This window comes from Ricinus communis, chromosome 5, assembly GCF_019578655.1.
Source record: "Ricinus communis isolate WT05 ecotype wild-type chromosome 5, ASM1957865v1, whole genome shotgun sequence".
NCBI lineage: Eukaryota > Viridiplantae > Streptophyta > Magnoliopsida > Malpighiales > Euphorbiaceae > Ricinus > Ricinus communis.
The window spans coordinates 20,875,188-20,895,468 of NC_063260.1; the positions used below are offsets into that span (position 1 = coordinate 20,875,188).

At 32.0% G+C, this 20,281-nt stretch overlaps 4 protein-coding genes across 4 annotated transcripts; 2 read left to right on the forward strand and 2 right to left on the reverse strand.

The window, feature by feature from the left end:
• Positions 1–1,862: 1,862 nt before the first annotated feature.
• On the forward strand, positions 1,863–2,559 carry LOC8264116. The gene has a single exon (XM_002519642.4). The coding sequence runs from the start codon at positions 1,961–1,963 to the stop codon at positions 2,396–2,398; it is 438 nt and encodes a 145-aa protein (XP_002519688.1). The 5' UTR covers positions 1,863–1,960; the 3' UTR covers positions 2,399–2,559.
• Positions 2,560–3,945: 1,386 nt separating this feature from the next.
• On the reverse strand, positions 3,946–6,694 carry LOC8264117 (40S ribosomal protein S14-3). The gene is made up of 6 exons (XM_002519643.4): positions 6,541–6,694; positions 5,953–6,072; positions 5,824–5,869; positions 5,574–5,659; positions 4,732–4,861; positions 3,946–4,195 (listed from the first exon to the last, which is right to left on the reverse strand). Exons 1-6 carry the CDS (start codon positions 6,541–6,543, stop codon positions 4,128–4,130), a joined length of 453 nt encoding a protein of 150 aa, XP_002519689.1. The 5' UTR covers positions 6,544–6,694; the 3' UTR covers positions 3,946–4,127.
• Positions 6,695–9,782: 3,088 nt separating this feature from the next.
• Positions 9,783–14,632, reverse strand: LOC8264118. Its single transcript, XM_025157439.2, has 3 exons — positions 14,243–14,632; positions 11,026–11,523; positions 9,783–10,578 (listed from the first exon to the last, which is right to left on the reverse strand). The coding sequence occupies exons 1-3, from the start codon at positions 14,328–14,330 to the stop codon at positions 9,983–9,985; spliced, it is 1,182 nt and encodes a 393-aa protein (XP_025013207.2). The 5' UTR covers positions 14,331–14,632; the 3' UTR covers positions 9,783–9,982.
• Positions 14,633–16,249: 1,617 nt separating this feature from the next.
• LOC8264119 (prefoldin subunit 6) lies at positions 16,250–19,262 on the forward strand. The gene is made up of 5 exons (XM_015719463.3): positions 16,250–16,425; positions 16,550–16,620; positions 16,729–16,853; positions 16,976–17,036; positions 19,000–19,262. The coding sequence occupies exons 1-5, from the start codon at positions 16,353–16,355 to the stop codon at positions 19,054–19,056; spliced, it is 387 nt and encodes a 128-aa protein (XP_015574949.1). The 5' UTR covers positions 16,250–16,352; the 3' UTR covers positions 19,057–19,262.
• Positions 19,263–20,281: the final 1,019 nt, after the last annotated feature.

Genomic DNA, 20,281 nt, shown 5'->3' on the forward strand with positions numbered 1-20,281 from the left:
TAATGGCTCCAGCTTCCAAGTATGCACAAGGACTGACTGATTTAAATAGAAGCGGTAATCGCTAAATGACTAGAGAAAACGTTATTTTCTACAATGATATATTCTTGGAATCTTGACTCGTGGTGCCTGTGCACGGATAAAATAGCTCTTTAAAACTATATAAATTTGTAGTTTATTTGTTCACTGCCGTTATTATTATTTTAATTATAAAATTAAATTAATTTATATAATTTAATAAAAATTTAATTTTTAATATTATTTAATAATATTTTAAATAAATAATAAAAACTAACTATTTTTAAATGTTTTTAATTTTTTTTAAAAATTTATTAGTAAAATAATATAAAAATTATTTTATAATATTTATTTATTAATTCTGATATTATATAAATTAATACTAACAATATAATTGATATTATTATTTTTTTTAAATTAGAAATTATTATATAATTAAAAATTAATTTATTTTTTAATATAATATTTAAAAATATTATTTTCTATAATTAGAATTATTATCTAATTAGAAAATGAATTTATTAATTAATATAATATTAAAATATAATTAATATGCTATTTTTTAGAATAGTCATTATCTAATTAGAAAACTAATTATTATTAATATGTTATTTCTTAGGATTAGAACGAGTATTTAATTAGGAATATAACTTATTGATAAATAAAATTAATAGAAAGAACTACAAAATTACATATAAATTTAAATTGCATGTGTCAAAATAAATTAATATTTTGACATGTGTACTATTTTTGACACACAAGATTCAAGTTTATGTGTAATTTTATAGTTTTTTATATTAATTTACTGATTAATAAATTATACTCCTATTAAAACAATGAGTTTAATCCTAAAAAATAAAATATTAGTTATATTTTAATATTATATTAACTAATCAATAATTTCTTAATCAAATAATGATAATAATTTTATCCTAAAAGTTAGTGTATAAATTATATTTTAATATATATTAACTAAAATATTAATTTTAAGGAATAATTATTTTAAGTTGATCTCATATAATTAAATTTTTATATTTTATTATAAATAATTATTATTTTAAAATTATTTTCTATAGTTATAATTTTTATAATTATAGTATTGAAAATTAAATATTTTTATTTGTAAAATTTAAATTTAAATTTATACTTTTAAAATAATTTATATTTTTTAATAATAAATATAATTGAACTAAAAAATATTTTTAATATTTTTAATTATTTTATTAATTTATAAAATAAATTATATTTTTAATAATTATTTAATATACTAAAAATAATTATTAATAAAATTTTACCAAATAATTTAATTTACCGATAATTATGAACTATCATCTGTCAACTGCTATCTGTCACCGGTTATAAACAGAACAAGGAATGATGGGTTTAACCGTGATAAATAGGCGTATGGTATATATAATTGAAAAGAACAAAACGAAACCCGGAGGGGATTTTGCTTGACAGCAGATAAGAGATAAGACTGACTATCCACAAAACCAACAGAATCACACTGCTCCACTTCACACCATTCCCATTTTGACTCCAACTCTACTTCCCATTTATTTTATCTTCTATTTCTTCATACTTTAAAAAATACGCAAACTAATTGTCATCTTACCCCAAATTGAAACCATTAAGAACCATCCAATTGAATTTCTTTATTTTATTTTTTTTGTCTCATATAAATTCATTTAATTTTAAATTTAGAGTTAGAAGAATATACTTTTGATTATTATAAATAAAAAAAACTTAGCTTAATCTATAAGCAAAATCTAATACTGCTATGTTACTAAAAATAGATAGCCAAGTTAAATAAGTAGAATAAATATACCCTAAAAGTGCAATAGAAATATCACGCCAACTGCTATAAATTCTACATTATCATCTAATACTTTCCCAATCCCCGCGTGCTCTGCTCTATCTCTATCCAACTCCCAGATCTCCCAAAATGGCATCTCAACGAATAGCGAATCACAGAGACGAAGCAGAGATCTACCTCGGTGAATCTCTCTGCAAGCAGAAATCAATTGAGCTACTCGAGGAGATTCGGCTTCCAAAAGGACTGTTGCCCTTGGACGACATCGTAGAGGTGGGGTATAACAGGACCACTGGGTTTGTTTGGCTGAAACAGAAGAATAGTAAGAATCATAGGTTCCGTGAGATCGGAAGGAACGTGAATTATGATACGGAAGTGACGGCGTTTGTTGAGGATCGGAGGATGAAACGGTTGACAGGTGTGAAAAGTAAGGAGCTTTTGATATGGGTGACCATTTCTGATATATATGTGGATCATAACGATAATTCCAAGATCACGTTTGGTAATCCTTCTGGCATTTCAAGGACTTTTCCCGTCTCCGCATTTCAGCTCCAGGAGGAGAAGAAGTAGCCATGTCATAGTTTCAATTTCTTATCGCTGCTGCTTATTATTATTATAATTAGAAGGTATGGTAATGTGTTGAATTTGAATAATTTTATAATCTAAAGTATGTAATTAGAATAATGTTATAACTGAAGCCATGCTCGAGTAGGCACAGATAGTCTTTTTCACTTGCCTTCCAATCCGGGAAATCAGTTGCTTTTTACAATTATAGCGCTTGCACCTGCTTTAACAATTTCACTTCCTTCCTTCCTAGTTTCTTACACTACCCCTGATGTAATCCGCCCTAATAATAATAATTTCTAACATATAATACTCTATACTGATTTTTATATATTTATTTAAAATTTGAGTTAAATTCATATAAAATTAAATATTAAAATATTTTATATAAATTTTTTAAAAATAGATTTTTATATAATTAATCTAAACTTTATAATTCTTTTAAAAACAAACACATAAAAGTATTAAAAAACACTATACATTATGACATTATAGAATTTATCTAATTTTTATTACTTATAACTTTTTAATTGACTTCAAAAAATAAATTAGTAAACATTAATTATTGGAAGGAATATTTATAAAAGAAATATATCAGTTACCAGTTCTTTTAAGTTTGGTATCTTTTATTCATTCGAGAAAATTACGAGAAATGCATACAAAATGCGTGAGCAAATTAACTTCAATAATCAATGTTATTGATTAAAAAAAAAAAAAAAAGTTAAATTTTAGAAAGATACCAACGCCCTTGAGATCACTGATCTCAACTTTCCCTTCCTCTGAGCTCTCGGGCCATCGACATTCTCTCCTTTTTCATCTATCATTAACATCAAAATTAAAGAGGAAAGCTTCTTTTGTGTTGTGAGGAAAGAGTGTCTTCCCTACCATTCTGTCTGTTTCAAATTAAAAAGATATAACATATATTTTGTTTGATTTATTAACCTTTTTTTATGATTTTTTATTGTATGGAGTTATGGTATTTGATTGTTTAATGGTAGATTTGATGTAATATATTCTCCCTCTTCTCTGAGGATTCACGGCATGTCAAGCCCTGGTTCTTTATAGCTAGTATAACATATGGCTTTTATGTCATTGATGGTGATGAAAATGAAAGAAGATGAGCTATAGCGACGATGGCTAGAGAAGAATGATAATGATGGATATAGAATTCTAAATTTTAGATGTGAATTTAAAGGGAAGGGTGAAGTTGCTATTTTTTATTTTAAAGATTATAAGAATGAATGGGTTGTGACAAGGATATTTAACACATATTGACAAGTGCGTCCAACTTTACTGGTCTAGGATTTTTTTTTTTTTTAAATAAGAAAAAAAGAAGCAAATTTTACATGAAAAGGATATTTAACGCAGATTGACTTCAGCCCTATTGAAATCAAAGTCTCGAAGATCTACTGCAACTAGACCAAAACCCAATATCATTGAAGGCAATTAGCTATTGATGTGCAGCAAGCAACCAGAGCTGACAATAACTACAAAACCCGGCAACATCATTCAATCCCATATGGAAGATTAGCAGCAAGAGCTTCACAAGGCAATTAACCAAAAATTCATGGTATTCAATAATATCTTTGCTTCTACATGAGTTCAACATAAATCATTGGCAACACAAATGAGCAAAGCTAAAAATTAGTTCCAAAATTTCATTGTTCCAAGATTTTCTTTTTAAAAAAAAAAAAAAAAAAAAAAAACAGATCCGCAACAGCTTCGAAAGCACCGCTCACAGCCTTCTACCTCTTCTACCACCCTTTCTGCGGGTGCTATCAGTTGGAATTGGTGTCACGTCCTCTGCAATATATTACATCAAAAGAGGATTCCAACATCAGCATTTCTCAAAAGAGATAAATCTACTCAATAAGATTCAATTTCCTTGTACACAAACCGCTTAACATAGAATCACTAAAAGACCTGAGTTTGTCAATGACCAACTTGCAGAAAACCTTCCAAACACTACAAGTTTATCCCAATAATTTAATAAAAACATTCAAGAGTACCAAGTCAATTTGCAAGTATATTCACAACATCAAGCAAAACATGTTCCAAAACAGTTAATGAAATGAGAACAAGCAATTTTTGCAATTTTACTTGTGATTGCAACTCCAATCGTTTCAGAACTACACAACTTGTGATGCTCGGAGCCTCTGGATTAAGCATTTTTCATTGGAACAATTTTTCTACAACTTCAAAATAATAACAATCTCCACTTCTTTGAAGTTGAAACCTTACTCATTTCAGGGGAGAGGATGTGTAATAACAGCTAATGTATGCATAAAATAATAAATCATGTGCCATACTGAGCAAGACAATTGCAAAAAGGCACTTACCAATGCGACCAATTCTCATTCCAGAACGAGCAAGGGCACGCAGGGCAGACTGTGCACCTGGACCAGGGGTTTTTGTTTTGTTCCCACCAGTAGCACGGAGCTTAATATGCAGAGCAGTAATACCAAGTTCCTGCCATAAAGAATATTTTGATCAGTTGAGTTTCCCCATCTGAAAGTACATCAAAATGAATATGTACATGAAGACAAGTTAAGCGTTCCCATCTGAAAGAACTTTCCAGTTATGGAACAAAAAAAGAACAGAAGCAACTGGCCATAATCAATAACAAGGTCTACTGAGTGGCGTATCTAATTGAGGCAAGTAAGTCATGAGTCTTGAGGATAGGGAGGGAGTGAAGACCACAGAAGAAGGATAAAAAAGTCATCTAAGGTACCATACAAATGGTTGAAGTCTGATTAAAGAAGTGGCCAAGAAAGTATTCTCTTGCTTTAGTTGGAAATTGGAAAACAATATTCCAAGTACTACAGAAATCAGAAATATCTTCTCAAACAGAGAGCAATATTGTAGTATACAGAAACAGGCAGTTAAATACATTAAGGTCACCTAAAGCACCTTTTTAGTGAGGCACCCAGCCTAGAACACTGGAGCATAGTACCTCTGTAAAGCCTAAATGTCTTTAATTGCCAGGACAGGCCTACTTTTTAAACAGACCTAAGACAAACTGCTAGTTGCTAACCTTGAGGGAAACCAGAGTGCTTTCTGTCTAACAGCACTCATGTAGTCTTTGACTATATAGGCACGAAAAACCAGAAACAAAAGCCACCAAAACTAAATATCTAATGAGATCAACTGGATGAGAGTAATTAGTAAATCGGATGCAAACCTTGCATCTCTGCGTGACATCCTGTGCTGCAAGCATAGCAGCATAAGGTGAAGACTCATCTCTGTCAGCTTTCACCTTCATTCCACCTGTTCCAGACAAGAAGTTTACATTTGTTACATCACAAATTATCTAGTTTGTATGACCAAGAGAGTAATAAATGCTGAGATAATGCAGAAATCAAACTCAAATAATAACTTTCATGAACACTGAGAAAAGAATATGATGGCACCAACAACAAAAGATATTTTACCAGTAATACGAACAAGGGTTTCTCTACCAGAGAGATCAGTCACATGCTGCAGTCCAAAGAGAGACGAATTACATCCAAACATTGATAAATAGTACTAGTCCAAGAAATATTACATCTCAGAATACTTACAATGAATGTGTCGTTGAATGATGCAAAGATGTGAGCAACTCCAAAAACATGTTCACCCTCCCTAACTGCAGGTCCAAGTGTTACATTTTCCTCCTTTGGCTCTCTAGTCTTCTTTTTAGACTATAATCATACATACCAAGCATAAGAAACAAGATAAAATCTAGAAATCTTACCCCCCAAAAAAGAAATAAGTGTACACAATAAATAAGCCAATTTCAATATGGACGAACTTAAATGTAATAGATTCTTGTATTACAAAAACAAAGAACATCATTCTATATTTCTCAAATTTAGAGACATATTTTTTTGCCACCTAAACACCAAAGAACAAAAAGAAAAATCATCAACAACAGATATGAACTGAATGCTATTAAGCTCTCAAATAGACTCAACCAGTTGCCATATTATCCATAATCTACCTAGTAATCACAAAAATAACTGATTTCTATATCTGATAACACATTCATGGATCTAGGGCTTCTTAATACAATGCGAACAACCAAAAACGGCACCGTTAACTAGAAAGTTAGATTAAGACATCTAAAGATAAGGCAGAACTGAAAGAAAGAGAAACAGAGAGTTGTTTACCATGGTTGCAGGTGCGACGAACACAAGGGAACCGAGAGGAGGCTGCTGTGTTGTAAAAGGCGAAGAACCCTAGAGAACAACGAGAAGCTATGTTCGGCTGCAATTATAAGAGATTAGTGGATTAGGGTTTTACTTGCAAGATCTTCTGAATTTACACTTATGTCACGTGACTTGTTTAAAATTATTTATATTGAACCCAAAACTTTTCTTTATTTCATTGGATGCCCTATGGGTTTCTCGTCCTTTCTCTCACTTTTTTCCTTATAATATTTTGGAATAATATTCAAAAAGACTCCTAAACTTCGCGGGACAGATCAAATAGACCATTTTAATGCTTTTGGGACATTTTAATTGAAAATTTACCATTTTTATTTCAACTTAGCCATTTTTAGGAGAATGAATTATAATTTTTGTATTAAGAGAGTGAATTCAATAAAAAAAAATCAAATTTTTAAATTAAATTTAACAAACAAGTAGCTATTAATAATAATATTAAAAAATTATGAAATTTTAACAAATATTAACTATTTATATTTTATTTAAAATTTTTCTTTTATTTTTAAGAGAAATAATCATTAAGTGTAAATTGAGCTAAAATATTAAAAGTTAAGATTGTCCAAAGAGATCATAAGGACTTATTTAACTTTGCCTGTAAGTTGTGAGGCGTATTTGAAACTTATTTATAACATCTTTGACCGCATTATGTTTTATTTGAAAAAATTCATCCAATGTAAACATACAAATTAATAAAAAAATAAAGTAAATTGCTCAATTGGTAAATTTGACCGCACTATCCACATCAAGTTTTTTATTTTTTTTTATTTTAATATTATAATCTTTATTTTTTTTAGACCAAAACATCCATTAAGATTTCGGCTAATTTTAAATCACGTAGCAAACGAAGCTTCATATTATTCGTCCATTCAATTACCATATCATTTCTTAGTTACTTAAGTGTATCTACTTAGCAATGGCCCCATATGGTAGTAAAAGCCCTAACTTCTCAAATTATTTTCCCCAATTCTTTTAACTCTAAAATCCTTTTTTTTTTTTTTTTACAGCTCCCTCATTGTCAGGCACACTAACTAGATGAAGATCTTAAATTCAGTTTAAAGTCATCAGATCCATGATATTAAAGAAAAGAAAAAAAAGCAGAGAGAAAACCCAACTTGAGTTTTATAATTATTTTAGGTGGCGCTGATGATGTAACCACTCTCCTCACCTTCAAGAATTCCCTCTCTACTATTGCTTTTCTTTTTCATTCCTAAGCAGTGGTAATGCAGAAACCAGATTTGTAGTTTCGCAAATTTCTTTTCTTATAGTATGGATTTTGGAGCGTAGACAGAGAATAGTAAAGGCACATGCAACAAATGGGATGGTGTTGCTCGCTCCACTACATGTGTAAATTAACTTGTAATCCCCATTTCAACGGCTTTTACATGAAGTCATTTACTGGAAAAGGCATAAGAAGGAAACATCCGCTCCATGCAGCGACAATGTTGCCTGGCGGGCTTCATATATAATTCCATTGCCTTCTTTCTTTTCTTATATAGCTCGGGAGAACAAAAACAAATAGCAAAACATATTGGTATTGAAGATTTATATATATATATATATATATATATATATATATATATATATATATATATATATATATATATATATATATATTTTTGTTGAAATTCATATAATTTATAAAGTTGATTTGTAAATCTAAAATTTACATTATGTGAAATTGGTTATAACTAAATTAAATTCTAACAAAATTGATAAATTTTTCAAATGAATTCTATATTACTAAATGAATTCTCATGTAATATTAGCTAAGAGATAAAAATATGAATCTAAATACTCAAAAATTAGCTTAATTGGACATATTTATGTCAATAGCTAAGAAATAAACCTGCTATTTATTGTGCTAGCCTAATTATACAAGATTACATTAAGAGTTATTGTGAGATAATATTTGATGAAGATAAGGGTACTTATAGTCTTATCTATTAGATATACTTATATTTGGTATATATCTCTAGAGAGACTTATCTTAAAGGAGGATTATTGTCTATATATATATATATATATCTACAAACCTAGGTCTAAAGGGGGAGGAGAGTTTTCTCATATATGCTATACGCTATATGCTATATGCTATACGCATCTGTTTATCATTATTTTCTCTACAATTCTCTATAGTTATTCCATACATACTTTAGTTTAGTTTTTATTGCTCTTTTAAAGATCTAATGAGTTTTTCAAGAAGTGGAAAGTGATGACCAATCATCTTCATACTTGAAGTTTTACTTTATTGTTTTATGTTTTTCTATTTAATGCCATAATCATTAGATTAAATATGTTAGATTAGTTTTTATAAGTGTTTAGTTTAGCCTTTTTACTTTTTTTATAAATCTTGTTATTTATTTATTTAATGATTGATTTCTTTACCTTTATATCTTTATTAGTTTTGATTATTATTGTTAGTTAACCATCATATTAATTTAGCAATATAATTTTTAATAATAAAATAGCATTTACAGATTATATATTGAATATGAAATAATATATCAAATGAATGCATGAAACATATCTCAATTATAATTAGGCGCTTGAAATCAAGCAAAAAGACAGCCACAATTTTTATTTTTTTCCAAAAGATAAAATAAAAATTTAAGTGTTGAATCAAATTCTTACAAAAAAAACTTATCTTCTTGACGTATGAAATAATTACAATCATTCATAGTCTTGTAAATAGTAAATTTGGTTGAGAGTATCTAAGCTCGAGTTGAAGATTTAAATTCAAAAATAGGGAAATTAAAATATTAAATAAAAGAAGTTATAATATATTTAGACTAACAATATTAGCGGATTATTAGTGAGAAGCTCATAATGAGTGGGAAAGAAAAACCATCCAAGAGAAAGGAGAGACAACATGCCATTAACAAAGACATTATCCATTAATTACTCTATCAAAATCTCTCTAAATTAATTAATCAATGATCCACAAGGGATCCAATTTATCACCTTTTAAAAAACTCTTTAATTTATCACCTTTTAAAAAACTCTTGTTGTGAAATTTTTGATTTGCCCAATGCTGCAGAAGAAATTAAGTGAAGTGCGCCAGATACAAAGTATGGAAGAACAGGCCGCACTAGATAAGTATGCAGCGATACATCAGAATAAGTTAGTTGATCCTTATTTGGATCGTCTTCTGTTTCTTTTCCTCTTAATTCAAGGACACAACACAATTGTAGTAGGAATCCACTAATCCTTTTGTTGATTACAATAATTTGTAAAGTTAATGCCTTCAGCATAACGGAGGAGAAAATATAACAAAAACATTCCCATTTCTAATAGCATGACTTTTTAAGTAAAGCTTGCAACATAACACACTTGACTTGCATAGAACATGCATACCTTTCCTTTTTACCCTATTAAAACCCAACCCTTAAACCAAAACCAAAACCAAAACCCAAAATGTAAGCCCAACCCCTAACCCTAGTCCACTAACTGCAATTCTTCTAGCGCTAGAAAACCAGACCCGAACACCATCTACGACGGGCCCGCATAAGGAGCTCATATCATCCGTCCTGGTATTATAATACACACTGTAGAATGCAATCCTTGTCCTTTCAGCTTTGGCAGTGAAATTTAAATCAGCAATTTGAAATGTGGAATTAGAATCAGGTGTGTAATGCACGTTTTGGGCTTGATCTCCAGCAAAGACCATAACTGCTAACGGTGGCTTGCATTTGTCATCGGCATGGCCTAAGGCAAACGACAAAGTGTATGCCTTGTTAGGTGTTGTTTCAACCATCTGTGAAATTATACCTTCCTTGCCCGACAGTAATTCAATGGCTCGTTTGCCCTCTGGAACTGAGAAATGGTAGGAGTCAATGTAGCGAACAGCCCGGTTCGATTCCACGATCCAACCTGGCAAAGGTGTCGTTTCTTCGTCGAGGTTCGTAGGGAGCAATATCCCTAGTGAAACGTTCCTAAACATCCACGGACCTTCCTCTAAGTCACCATTCATCACTGCATTATCTGAAAGAGAATGTAGCAAAAAACAGATGCTAAAAATTGAGAAAAGAAAGATTATAAATTTAATGGTGGCATTTCATAGTGCCATGCTTAAAACTTCAATGAAGTCAAGAATTGAACAGTGCGGTGCAGAGTGATTATTTAATTCATAAACTTTAGTCAATGTGATATGAAGCTCTATTTTGACAAACCAAAGACTCCAAGCATTGGATACCAGTGCTCCTAAAATCTAAATCTAAAGGTCAAAAAAGCATCGACCGTTCCATGTAGTTTGGGACCCACTAACTCAATCAAAGGACCAACCCCTTCAACTATTTTCCTTTCGGGCTTTGATTATAATGATAAACATAAGAAAATTGAAAAAAGATAATTTAAAATAAGCTTTTAAAAGAAAAAAGAAAAAAGAAAAAAGAAAAAAGAAAAAGAAAAAGAAAAAGGAAAAAGATTTACCTTTGGGTTTATCAGGAGCGAAAAGCTTCTTAATAGCAATGTCATCAATAATGGGCCCACAAGTGGGGTCATCTTCCATTCCCGGATTCCTAAAAACCAAATTTACTTTATCCTCTTCTGCTTCGAAAGCCCACGCGTAAGGGTCCCATCCTTGCACATTATACACTGTCTGCAAGTCTATGGTCTGCGATGCGGGTGGCACTGATACGTTCAGTGACTCCAGCTGAGCACACGTGCGAGCCGCACTAAATGTTATCGAGTAAATTGATCCTTTCTCCACCGTCAATTCTTGGCTGATCTCTGCATCGTTGCCTAATCTCACTGCGTGTTTACCTCCGGGTACAATGAGGATCATTCCACCTTGTTTTTGCCCTGACGAAACTAACTCTACGGTGCCGTTTAATTTCCAACTCGGTATCTCGCTTGGTCCGTCTGCAATGGCTTCGCTTGGGAAACCATTACTCGGCGGCGTTTCAAAACCACCGTTTGTCACCAATCCTGCAATCCAACGAAATATCTTCAATTGTTTGATCTATTCAATTTAGTTTTTAGGTCCCAATTACCAAATTAATTGTCCAAAACTTATTTTACTAAATGGCTTTAAATTCATGATTACCTAGTAGCTTGGTAACATGACAATTGTTGCCATCTGGCAAGGAAGCACAACAATTACATGATGGGAATTATTTATAGTGACAGAAAACAGATACGTTTCATTGTCAAAAATATATTTCTAGCGTAGAGCATAATTAGGTGGACCCCATTGGCATAATTATATCTGTATTTTGATAGATTTATATATGTGTGACAAGATTACCCCATTAGTGCAAGACGACGAATAAGAGACTGAAGAAGTGAAGATCTGCACCAACTCGCTCACCCAACCAACACTTTTGAGTGACACACTGCATCTAACAGTAATACAAGACACCACGCCAAACAGAAAACTACTCTCTTCCTTTTATAATTAATTAAATAAAAAAAATAATAGGTAGAGCAATAAATTTTATAAACTTGTTGCTATTTTATGAATAACAGGATGATATTATGGGCATTTTTGTTCGCAAATGAGAAGAATAAAAGACGGGAAAAAATATATATATATATATATATGGATAGCCTTGTCTATCCATGGTCCTCAAAAAATGTGAGGAAAGCCATCCCAAGATAGAACAAAATAGAAACAGATGAGAAACTCCAGCAATAGATATGATAGGTACCCACTTCTTAATGGCAGAATTTTATTTGGTAAATTAAAAAAAAAAAAAAAAGGACCTTCTCAATAATTTATGAGATAGATTAATCATATGGAGAGCATATTTTTGGAGGCTATATATGGTGAGTATTCTCGCTTGGGATTTCCAAAGAAAATCTCAAAGAGATTACTTTTATTATAGGTTTATATGGAATCTCAATAGGACAAAATCATTGAGAATGATTGTGAACACAGGAAATATGCAATTTGGACAAGATGCCGCGTTAAGCCTAGCGCACCGCTTTTGGCCCGTCTTTTTAAACCTCCACTTTGACCCTGTGAGGAGAAAAAGGTGTACATTTTCACTGCCCGCTTTTCTACTTTTATGGACACCATCCAGCTGGATATTACACTCCCCCTCCCCCCCAAAAAAAAAAAAAAAAAAAAAAAAGAAAATATGATGTACCAAAGCAACCGTTGTCGTTTTGCTTACTCATGTCACACACCACCTAATATTTGGCGCCGATGAGTTGCTCATTTGACCTACTTTTCTTTTTAAAAGATCATTACCCACCTTCAACAAGAAAATTTTCACAACTTAAAACTATCTTAATATCTGGTGCTAATTATTGACGTTGAAAAGAAAATACAGGAGTTCAAAATAAAACAATATATTAATTATTAAAACTGATGTTTGGTGTTAATTTAATAGGATTAAACTCCTTATCTTTTTTTTTCTTAAATTATTTTTAAAAATTCATTCTTTTAAAAGTAATTTTAAAATTAAGAAAAGGGGGTGGTGGGGGAGTTGCATTTGCATTCATTTCCTTTGTAATTAAAAACTCTTGGTATTAATTGGATACAAGTAAGGAAAAGGGGGTTATTAATAAAATGGAAGAACTGCATAACCTAATGGAGGATGTAACCCACGAGGTCCTTAATTAGAGGCAGTTATAGGAGAGGAGTCATTCTCACAATGTTGTCCTACAAGATATGCAAAGATAGGAAAGAATACTCCCCACTACTACTACCCAACAACACAGAGCTATCCGATCTCATAACACTCTAAATTTCTGCTGTTATTGAAGATTCTTTCAACCCTTCCATCGTTTTCTACTCATTTTTTTTTTTTTTTTGGTTCTAAATGCTATCCAGAGAATGCAGAGAACAACCATCAATAGTATATACTAACGCAAAATTGTTCTGCTTAATAAGGTTTCCTAAAACAAATAATAGGAATAATGGTTGCTAAATGCTCTGGCTTAAAGCATAAAAATATCTGCAAGAAACCCTCAATTAATGGTGGGACCAAAAGTTTTATGGTCTCGAAGACCACAATCATTGAAATTCCAGGTTAAAGGCAAAGTGATTAGCCAATAAAGTTGATTTAAGTTTATAATATAACTAAAGATTGGACCTTCTTTTATAAGCATCATGTTTAAGTAAAAAATCACAGACTTAACTAGCTGAATAGGGCAGAAATGCTTCATCTTTCAGATATGGAAAAGCTCAGGTAGCATAAAGAATGGGGAAAATACTAAGTCCCTAAAAGCTTTACTGGAATTTAGAGCTTCTAAACATAGAAAATGCATTTATGCTATAATGTAATATTGGTATTGATTTCTGTTCATTTGAGCTACCAACTACCAAATAAAGACCAATACTGCCACACAAAGTTGCTGAAAGCAAAATCCCATACTTTGAGACTACAGAAAATCACTGAAGTGCCCCATTTCACTACCAGTGATTGATTCTAACGGCTAAACTCTACGCTTTCAAGTATCATACATAAATCCCGAATCCCAATTCACTGCCCACTAAAAAGATGTGTTCTTTACCCACAACAGACAATAATTTCTATCAGATCTCACAAATGGCAACGACCCAAATAGCATTTTCGTAAAGAAAGAAAAGTGGGAAAGGAAAAAAAATAAAACATCTTTTAAGTCTTAACAAGAGCAAGAAAATGAGACTTAGTTGCTTTATGAGATGTAAAGAAAAAGAAGAAGCTAAGTAACTTACCATCTTCTCCGAGAGTAGCGGAAGCAAACAGAGCGAAGAGAATGATAGATGAAGTGAACCATTTGCTTCTCGTTGAGCTTTGAACCATCTTAAGTTCTTCTTCTTCTCGGCAAAATACTAAAATGTTTCTCTTCCTCTTTCTTTTTTTTCCTTTCCTTCTTTTTTGTGTGTATGGACAGCGTTTGTTTCGTAGAGACCAGAGAGACAGAGGAGAAAAGCAGAGGGAATGGTGTCCTTATATCCAAGATGCTACCTCTGTAGTCTTTTCATTTTACTATTTACAACAGTATCAAACTGTACATATAATAAACAAGAATATCAAACTCTATTTAAGCTGAAGTTCTTGTTACTTTTTTAATGACCTAAGTTCTCGTTACTTTATTGATTAAAAAATCCCTACTTTATTATTCATTAGTTTGACATATTTGAAGAAGGAAAGAATATGGTCTCTTTCAGGTACCCTTTTTTTTTGGGTTTTGGTGGATCATCTTTATAAATATCAATTTATTTGGATTGATAACCTAATTTTCCAGGACCATGAGAAAATAAAAAGAAAAGAAAAAAGTGGCAAGCAATTGCATTGCCTGCATAATTAAAAATAAAACAAAAGAGGAGGGTAGGGGCAAAAATACCGTGTTTTGAGAATCGTGGTCTTTGGTGGACCCAACACAGTCACACCGCCGAATGACGCTATTTTGACAGTGTTCCATGCCTGGTGCGGTTTTTCATTATTTTTCTTTCAAGGCCAAATTAGAAATTTACAATATCTCCCCTCTATCTGCGGAACATAACTTCAAGCTTGAAAAAGAATACAATAAAACTCTGGAAAATAATTTTTATTTGGACAAAATCTCTAGGAATCGACATTCAAATGGGCTGAATGGCATCTCATTAGCATAGTGTAATTGGGCCAGTATCATAAATGTTTCATTCATACACAGTGTTGTTCTAAGCCCAGTCCAGGAACATTGAGTATAGGACCCTAACCCTAATTTTATTTTTGGAGTTGGATATTTTTTATATTATACTAATTATCTTTAATATTTAAAATTATATTTTCTATTTTATAATTTTTACTAAAAATATTTAACTAGATTTTGTTTTATTCCTGATTTTTATGTAATATACATTCTTTTTATAGTTTATTTATTATATTTATATTTTTCTCTAATTTTTATGCAAAAGAAGAGCCTTAGTGTTTGTGAAAAGTAATTAACTAAATGAAATATAAAGCAATTTATGTCTTACACCAAAAATCAGAGGAAAAATAGTATAAAATCAGACCTAATTAAAAATTAATAAGAATTCTGATAAAATGAAATTTTAATATAAATTTATAAAATAAACAAATAATGTAATATAATTTTAATATGTTAGATGTAAATAGTATAATATAAAAAATATAAGAGTATATAACCCTTAATTTCTTCTCAAAAGCCAAGCCTCCATTAACATTATACAACCATAATTGTGATGATCATCTACTAATCTCATCTTTAACCTCCATTAATAAGAGGTAAAGATGACTCGCCTAATTAATTTTGGATGACTGTTAATTTTATTTTTAATAAAAGCAATAAGAGTAAAAAGAAGAGTTTGAGTTTTATTTTTTTCTTCGTATTAGGTTTATTTTAGTTTATTTTATTTTTGAATTTTATTTATCTATTTTTTTTTGCTTTGTGATTCAACTATTGCTTTTTAAAATGAAAAGATTGATGTAGAAACTAGATATTTAGAGGTGAGTTCATTTTGTAAACTTTTTGAAATACTAAACTTTAGAATTATTAAAAGTTTTATAATATTACACCAAATAATTAGATAAATAACATATTAAATAGTTATAACACGTGTTGCTCGCGTAAAGGAGTATCACAGAATATGGGACGCTCAGTCATGTAATAGCGTAGATGCAATGCAGTTCAAATATTATGATATGGTGAAAAAAATGGTTTAGCAAAACGGTGCGGTTGGCACCTATTGCCGAGTTGAAAAGCTTTAGTTAAAAGCCCAAAGGGTTTGAAATGAAGACTTTATTAAAGCATCTGCCACTGCTTCCAGACTAAATCTCTCATAGTGCAGAAAGCAGAAGAGCTCGCACAGAAAACAGCAAATGGCAGGTGCTATTCGAGAACTACAGCGTGATCTCGAAAACAAAGCCAATGATCTTAGCAAACTCCAAAAAGGCAAGCTTCTCTAAATTTCTTCTTTGCTAAACCTTATTCTCACATATTCATACAATTATCTTTTTTATTTTTATTTTTGATTTAAATTGTGAACCCTAATGTTGGTGTCCAATTTCAATCTTAGATATTGCGAAGAATCACCAAGTCAGAAAAAAATACACTGTCCAACTCGGCGAGAACGAGCTCGTACTCAAGGTCAATATCTCTCTGTCCCTCTCTCTCTCTCTCTCTCTCTCTCTCTAATGTTACGGTTACTGTATTGCCTCGTGATTTATGACTATATGTAGCATCCGATTGGTATAGGAGTTGGATTTGTTAAAGGAAGATGCAAATGTTTATAAGTTAATTGGTCCAGTACTAGTGAAGCAGGACTTAGCAGAGGCTAATGCTAATGTTCGCAAGAGAATCGATTATATCTCTGCTGAACTGTAAGTTAACGGCCTGTCTGCTATTTGCAATATTCACGTAATCAGATATAATGATCACCATCACCTCATTGTGTTTGTTGCTTTATTTATTTTGGGTTATAAAGGCCTATTTTGTATTATAGGAAGCGACTTGATGCAACTCTTCAAGATTTGGAAGAAAAGCAAAACAGCAAGAAAGATGCGGTTTGTTTTCTTCTTTTCGTAATGTTGTCTATAGTCTTGTGTCCCTAGTTTTGATCGACCATGTTGTTTTATATCCATGAAAGTTATATGTTGTTGTGCGTCAATGGTAATTACAGAGATTGGATTGCTTGATCTTTCCATGTTTGTAAATTCTGTTGTACTCATGTTAGGTTGTAATTCTTTCTTGGCAATGGAAATACTGCTAAGATTTTGACTTTCATGTATTAATGAAGCTTTAGTTTTAAGTGGTGTATTGGTCTGCTCTGCTTGGGAACCGGGGTTTCATACTTATATTTAGGAGCCCTTAAAAGGGGATATCATCATGTCATGTTAATGAATTTCTTGGTGATGTAAATATAAGATGCTGGACTGATATCTTCATTTTCAATAGCATACCACTTGTATGATTAAAAATAAAATATACAAACACCTTCTTGAAACTTAAATGCTTAAGAAAACCTTTTTGTGTGCTCTCTTTTTATCTTGGAAGGATAGACGCTAGTTGCATGCATAAGAGATTTACATGTATTTGTTTTCCCAAGCTTTCAAACTTGTTATATAGTTTTGGGTGTTAAAGTACACCAATAGGTGATTTGTGTTTTGAGTTCCTTCATCTACTAATTAATGATTCATCACAAAAGTGCCACTATGTTCTTGATTGAACTTGTGTATGCATGCCACTCTTTCTTGATGAGATCCTAAACTCCTAATACTTGCTTATTTGAGCCTTCACATTGAGGCTGGCAACAAATGTACTCTTAACTAGTCAGTTTAGTTCTCCACTGGTTAATGTAGTTTGCTGGTTTGGCTTGATCTATCGATTACACAATTTAGTTTTTCTCTCTAGTAGTTAGTTATGCGTCCTGGTCTGCCTTATGAGGTCAACTCTCCTTTGAGTTGTTGTATGGTTTATGTGAACTGGATTTGTGCACATTGTCCTCAGTTTGGGCTGCTTGGATGATTTATGTCCTGGTAGGATATGGGGTTTGATGTTCTAGCGTTGTTTCCATGAACTCTTGGAATCAGTCTTCAGATTGCATTCTATGCCGAAGATTAGGGCAGTGCTTAAGTTATGAACTGGTACTCTTAGGTTTATGTTCCAGGATACCCATCTCTCTCCTTTCTTGGCCTTTGCCTGGCCAAATTTATTAGCACAATCTATAAACTTAGTTGATCTAATCTACTATGCAGAAAATGTTGCCTAATATCAATATCTCATCTTTAAAACACAAAATTCCATATTTAGCATACTTGTTTGCTTTAGCCATTGTGTGAGAAGTACTTTTCTACATGTTAGGTCCAGGTTCATTCAATCTGAAGTATCTAGAATCTGTTCTTCTGAGGATCCTGCAGTTTTTGTCCAGTTCTTCTGTTTCCAATAGTGTTGCTTATTGGTACTTTTATTCTCACTTTACCCTAAAAATACCCTTGTGTACGATTGATATTCTCATGTACTTGCAATTATAGTTGGTGTTGTTGGCAATCCTGATACTGGTGGGGTACACTGGGGGTGGTTTGCTAATTCTTAAAGAGGAAAATAGATTGCGATGGTAGCTGAAATTTTGGCCATTAGCTCAAAAGCTATAGCGCTGTAGCAGTGACTTCTTCTCTATCAAGATGCTGGTTTACTTATATTAGGCATCGCTCAGCTTTAGTTCTTTATTTACTTTTGTTGTTTCTTATACTTTTCTTTGGCGATTCACATTTTCTTTTTTAATTTCTTTTTGCTGGTTGGAGGCTGCAAAATGAAAAAGCAGCTTCTAATGATAGATCCATTATTTCTCCTCTGTACCTTTTGGTTTAACATGAAGGGTGCAATGGCTATGCAGACTTTTAATTAGTTCTGTGCTCTTATGGATGCTACTATATACTGTCTCCGATCTGCTTCATGGAGCTTCTTTTGCATCATCACATTAAATTTCAGTCGACAATAACTTCTTCCGATGATTTTCTTGTATTTCAGATTTTCAAGTTACAACAGAGGATCCAATCTCTCCAGGCTGGAAAGGCCAAGGCATGATTGAGATGTTTATTTCTTCTGTGGGCTTCACTAGCTGTAACATCTTTTTGGAAGGATCTGATGAAGCTTATGTTAATCTGATGTTGGTAATACCATTTCTTTTGTTCCATTCCCATGTTTCTTATTAAAGTTTATATTAACGTATTGTAGCCCTTTTCTTTGTTCCATTCCCCATTGTGCGTGAGGCATCTGTGTTTATGATTTAACTTTTGTTACTTTTATTTTGTTTTATTTTTCATATTATTAACCTATACAGTACAATAAAAGCAATAAACTTTAAAATCTAACTATAATAAGTACTATGAAAATGGAAAATAGTAGCAGAAAATATCTTCATTTGGTTTCCAATAGAAACCTTGGAAATGGCGGGGTCTGGGCAAAGTGGCAATGTTCCGTCCACGAAAGTCAGTAGTTCCAGTTGAAGCATTGGCCTACCTGTTTTGGGCATTCAAGACTAACAACATGGTTCTTTGTTGGGCATTTTATAAGTGCCCCCGCCCCCCAATACGTATGCTCCAGTAATCTGCATATCCTCTGATAAAAGTTCGTGCTGCTAATATGCTTCTAAAATGGCCTGCATCTGTTTCTGCTTGATGTCGACATAACAACTGCTTTGCCATTTTTCCCCTCCCCCACCATCTTTCTCTCTCGTTTTCTTAACTTTGATCCTCCGATGTGATCAATAGAATTTTCTTAACCTATCATGGTAGCAGGTAGGAGGATTTCCTTAACAAGGAGAACATGATGGAAAAAAACAGATGGCATTGGAGAATAATTAAAGACCATCAGTTCCAGAAAGACTAAAGCATGGTCCTTGTATATAGTGAACCAACAAAAAACCCACTCTTTCTTTCTGAAGATTTCATTGTCTAGTGTGATTGTAGAGATCTGTGTTATGTGCTATCAGACAAGACTTTTACTCACGATATACATAATCCTGATTCGGTTTTACCAAATCATTTCCAAGATGGCTATTAAATTACGATTGACTTATTGATGTTATCATTAAACTTTCCAATTGAAGGAATTGAGTTTCAGAGATGGCACACGTCAATCACACTTAGCTTATTTGATGGTACGAGAGGAACATGCGCAATCCAACTTTATTGATGATAAGAGAGGAATGTGCACAATTTGTTGTCACTCAAAAGACGCCTTCAATATTATGACCTTGATGAGCACACGCCCAGGAAAAATCGCCTTATAGCTATCCATATATTTATGA

Excerpts from the sequence above, each read along its gene's own strand:
- LOC8264118 (XM_025157439.2), bottom strand. The coding sequence starts at position 14,330 with ATGGTTCAAAGCTCAACGAGAAGCAAATGGTTCACTTCATCTATCATT. Across the intron at positions 11,524-14,242 it reads CGCTACTCTCGGAGAAGATG|GATTGGTGACAAACGGTGGT; the intron begins GTAAGTTACTTA and ends GTTGGATTGCAG. Across the intron at positions 10,579-11,025 it reads CGCTCCTGATAAACCCAAAG|ATAATGCAGTGATGAATGGT; the intron begins GTAAATCTTTTT and ends ATTCTCTTTCAG.
- LOC8264116 (XM_002519642.4), top strand. The coding sequence starts at position 1,961 with ATGGCATCTCAACGAATAGCGAATCACAGAGACGAAGCAGAGATCTAC.
- LOC8264117 (XM_002519643.4), bottom strand. Across the intron at positions 5,660-5,823 it reads AACCCTTGTTCGTATTACTG|GTGGAATGAAGGTGAAAGCT; the intron begins GTAAAATATCTT and ends TGTCTGGAACAG. Across the intron at positions 4,196-4,731 it reads AATGAGAATTGGTCGCATTG|AGGACGTGACACCAATTCCA; the intron begins GTAAGTGCCTTT and ends AATATATTGCAG.
- LOC8264119 (XM_015719463.3), top strand. The coding sequence starts at position 16,353 with ATGGCAGGTGCTATTCGAGAACTACAGCGTGATCTCGAAAACAAAGCC. Across the intron at positions 16,621-16,728 it reads AGAACGAGCTCGTACTCAAG|GAGTTGGATTTGTTAAAGGA; the intron begins GTCAATATCTCT and ends CGATTGGTATAG. Across the intron at positions 16,854-16,975 it reads GATTATATCTCTGCTGAACT|GAAGCGACTTGATGCAACTC; the intron begins GTAAGTTAACGG and ends TTTGTATTATAG.